The 3877-nt window shown below is 48.2% G+C and overlaps 1 protein-coding gene across 1 annotated transcript; it reads right to left on the bottom strand.

Moving 5' to 3' along the window:
• Nucleotides 1-1482: 1482 nt before the first annotated feature.
• KCNA1 (potassium voltage-gated channel subfamily A member 1) lies at nt 1483-3090 on the bottom strand. The gene has a single exon (XM_049881487.1). It carries the CDS (start codon nt 2971-2973, stop codon nt 1486-1488), a length of 1488 nt encoding a protein of 495 aa, XP_049737444.1. The 5' UTR covers nt 2974-3090; the 3' UTR covers nt 1483-1485.
• Between the last annotated feature and the right edge of the window lie 787 nt (nt 3091-3877).

Genomic DNA, 3877 nt, shown 5'->3' with positions numbered 1-3877 from the left:
TCCTTTACATCCTAAGAATGCACCAAAAAACATGCAGTATTGCACCTTTTTTCTTGTTTGTTCTGCTTGTGTTTATTTCAGCTAGAAAGAATACTTGTTCTTAGGTGTTGCTATATATACCTTGATGATTTATTTTTCCACGTACTTTCCCTTTAAGGGATGGGCATATTGGTCCTCTCTCTGCCTGCACCTGCACAGAAACCTAACATTTCCCTGAGGAAAGGCAGGAAAATTGACTGAGTGCCCCCCACCCCCACCCCCCATTATTTCTTTTGGGTTCTTCTTCCCACAAACTTGTAAATTTTTAAAAATTTTTCTTAACTGAAATCATGCAGTTATTAATTCAAGGTACACCTTAGTCAAATAGGCCATAATGCTGAAAAAGAGAACATGCTTTGAGCTCCAGAAAGTTATTCTTCCCTTCTGACTAACATATGCATTTAAATACAGTACTTTATTTACTAGTAGTTAATAAATGAAGGAGTGCACTTCTGGTGAATGCAAATGAAAAAGGATCTATTTTTAGAAGAGTCGATTTCAAGGTAAGCTTATCCCCTATTGTCTGCGTGAACGTTCTCTGCATGCGATGATAAAATAAATATTACCAGATTCGAACATGCTTACATTTAACTCCGTTTTTGCTAAGGTTTTACATCCAGTTCTGGCTAGGGGGATAGGACTGGTGAGAAAAGACCTGTTTGGCTCATCTGCAGTTGAGAAAACTTAGCAGCACTGCAGATGAATCAATTAATTTAATTCAGTTATGGTTTTCTTAGGGAATAGTTTGGATTAGAAGGAGGTGGGGCAGAAGGATAATCCCTATGCATCAGGACCAGTTTTAGATTTATAAGGTGCTTTTGTGTGTGTGAACCAGTCTTAAGTAATTTTATTTTTCACCTTGTAATATGCAGTTCTGTTGATCAAAATAAAAACATTTGTTCCTAGCCCATTTTGGCTGGCGTTTCACATTGCATATAACACATCTGACGCACTGTCTTAAATGCACTCACTGTGCAGTTGGCAAAGATTTTCTATTGAAGCTCCATGCAAATTTTAGCTTTATATTTCTAAATGATCATCTGGTTTTCTTAAGCTAAAGAAAAAAGAATAAGAAGTTAAAGAAGCCAAAGGATTAAAAATGTTTCAGTATTGGCGGGGCGGGGGGGGGGATATGAATCTTATGTTACCTAGACTAGTTCATGGACTGATTATTTTTTTTAAACCAGTTTTAGAAAATATTCTCTTTTACCATTTTTTTAAATAAAATGAAAATAGTTTCTTTTTTCATGGATCTTGAAAGCTTCTGGTTCGCCACGCCAAAAATTCGCAATGCAACAATGCATTGAGAGTTCTATAGAGCATTCAAAGACTATTTTAGTAAAGTATCTACAAAGTGTGACCTGGCTCAGTCACTAAGGGTTTTTGTTTTGTTTTTTAAGTCTTTCAAGCTGCTAAGTGGGCCTTTTTTGATTGTTTGCTTGTTTTTTAAACATCGGTCAGTAGCTTGCTCTTATTAACGCAGTTTTGGTTAGCTGTGGTGCAGTTGCCAGTTCTGATGTTGGGCTGTCTATAATGGCCTATGCTATTATTCATATCCTCTTCTATCTCCATGTACTCAGACTTGCTGATAGTGGAGGAACTGTGGCGACTGAGGTCACTGTCAGAGGCTAAATTAGGGGAGCTAACGTGGAGCAGCTGAGCCTGCTCTTCCCCCTCAGTTTCTCGGTGGTAGAAATAGTTGAAATTGGACACAATGACAGGTACGGGCAGGGCAATTGTCAGCACACCAGCGATGGCACACAAGGAGCCCACGATCTTGCCTCCAATTGTCACAGGGTACATGTCACCGTATCCTACAGTGGTCATGGACACCACCGCCCACCAGAAAGCATCAGGAATACTGGAGAAGTGCGACCCAGCTTCTTCCGCCTCGGCAAAGTACACTGCACTAGAAAACAGTATGACCCCGATGAAGAGGAAAAAAATAAGCAGCCCTAACTCTCTCATACTAGCTTTGAGGGTCTGGCCCAGAATCTGGAGGCCCTTAGAGTGGCGGGAGAGTTTGAAGATTCTAAAAACCCTTACCAACCGGATGACCCTGAGGATGGCCAGCGAAGTGGCCTGCTCGCCCTTCTGGTTTCCCTCCTGCTCAGCTATCTCGGTGCCTAGCGTGATGAAATAGGGGATGATGGCCACGATGTCAATGAAGTTCATGATGTTTTTGAAAAAGTCTGTCTTGCTGGGGCAGGCGAAGAAGCGCACCACCAGCTCGAAGGAGAACCAGATGATGCACAGGGTTTCCACGATGAAGAAGGGGTCGGTGAAGATGTTGGAAGTGTAGAGAACCGTGGTGTTGTCGATGCGGTGGATGGTGTCCGTGAAATCCTTGTCATCCTTCAGCTCCGGAAGGGTCTCCAGGCAAAAGATGACGATGGAGATGAGGATGACCATAACCGAAACGATGGCGATGACCCGAGCCGGCCCCGAGCTTTCCGGGTACTCAAAGAGCAGCCACACCTGGCGCTGATACTCCTTCTCGGGCAGGGGGCGCTCCTCCTCCTTAATGAAGCCCTCGTCCTCCCGAAACTTGTCCATGGCCTCCTCGCCCAATTCGTAAAACTTGATCTCCTCAGAGAACATGTCCAGGGGCACGTTGACAGGCCTCCGCAGCCGGCCCCCCGATTGGTAGTAGTAGAGGATGGCGTCGAAGCTGGGCCGGTTGCGGTCGAAGAAGTACTCGTTCCTCAAGGGGTCGAAGTAGCGCATGCGTTTCTTCGGGTTTCCCAGCAGCGTGTTGGGGAACTGCGCCAGGGTCTTGAGCTGCGTTTCGAAACGCAGCCCGGAGATGTTGATCACCACGCGCTCACAGCACTCGTGGTCGTCGTGGTCCGCCTGCCGCGGGTAGCTGCCATCCTGTGGGTGGCCCGGCGCGGCGGACGCCTCGTCCACGTTATCCCCAGACATCACCGTCATGTTTCAAGCCGGGTGGCGGGGAAAGAGGCCAGGAGAGGGCCGGGGGTGGGGAAGAGCGAGGGAAGAGGGTGGGGGGGACCCTAGGGCCCCCCCACCGGGGTGTGCGTCTCCCCCACGCTCAAGGGGAGGGGCTTCAAAGGGCAGAGGTCAGGACGTCTGGGACTTGGCTTCCTGTTACCTTCCCCTCCACCCCGCCTTTGACTTAATTTGGAATCACCCTCGCTTGCGCAAAAGCCCAGTGTAGCTCTTTGCTGAGGGTTTTATGGTTTGTTTTTTGTTTTGTATTTCTTCTGGCTCCGAGGCGCCTTAACGCAGTGCCGTTCTAGCGGACCGGGCCATCGCTTCGGGGGCCACCCTGGCCTCCCCTCCCCTCCGCGAACCCTCCTAGGACCGGGTAAGGTGCCAGCTCAGCAGATCCCCACGCCTGCCATCCCCTCTGCTTCTCCTTGGCTCTCCCCCCTCCTACCCCTCTTCGCCTGCCGCCTTTTAAGCTCCCACCAGGGCGATCGATGGACGCTGCAGAGAAATAGAAAGTGATACGGGAGTAGAAAATCAGAAGCATTCAGAGGGGACGGACCTACAGACACCAAAGAGCACAGACCTCTAGCTTTTTTAGAAAGCACGGGGCTTTTGCTAGGGTTATCACATGCACACAGACAGACACACACGCAGAAACCCAGAAATCCAAGTTTGGGGCTCTTCCACCCCACTTTTCCCAATGCCCAACAGCCCATGTGTTTGCAACTTCGTTAAAGTACAGTCATGCCTCGTTTAATGTCCACATACCGTTCTGTGAAATAGGACGTTATGTGATTTGGATGTTGTACGGGGCATGGCTGTATAGACATCGGAAAGGCGCCCAGAGACGCTGGGGGAGCTCGGGGTCCCAGGCAGCATCCTCCCT

The sequence above is a fragment of the Elephas maximus genome, chromosome 4 (genome assembly GCF_024166365.1).
Source record: "Elephas maximus indicus isolate mEleMax1 chromosome 4, mEleMax1 primary haplotype, whole genome shotgun sequence".
NCBI classification, from domain to species: Eukaryota; Metazoa; Chordata; class Mammalia; order Proboscidea; family Elephantidae; genus Elephas; species Elephas maximus.
Note: the sequence above shows the minus strand (reverse complement) of the source record. Positions and strands in the feature narration are given on the sequence as shown.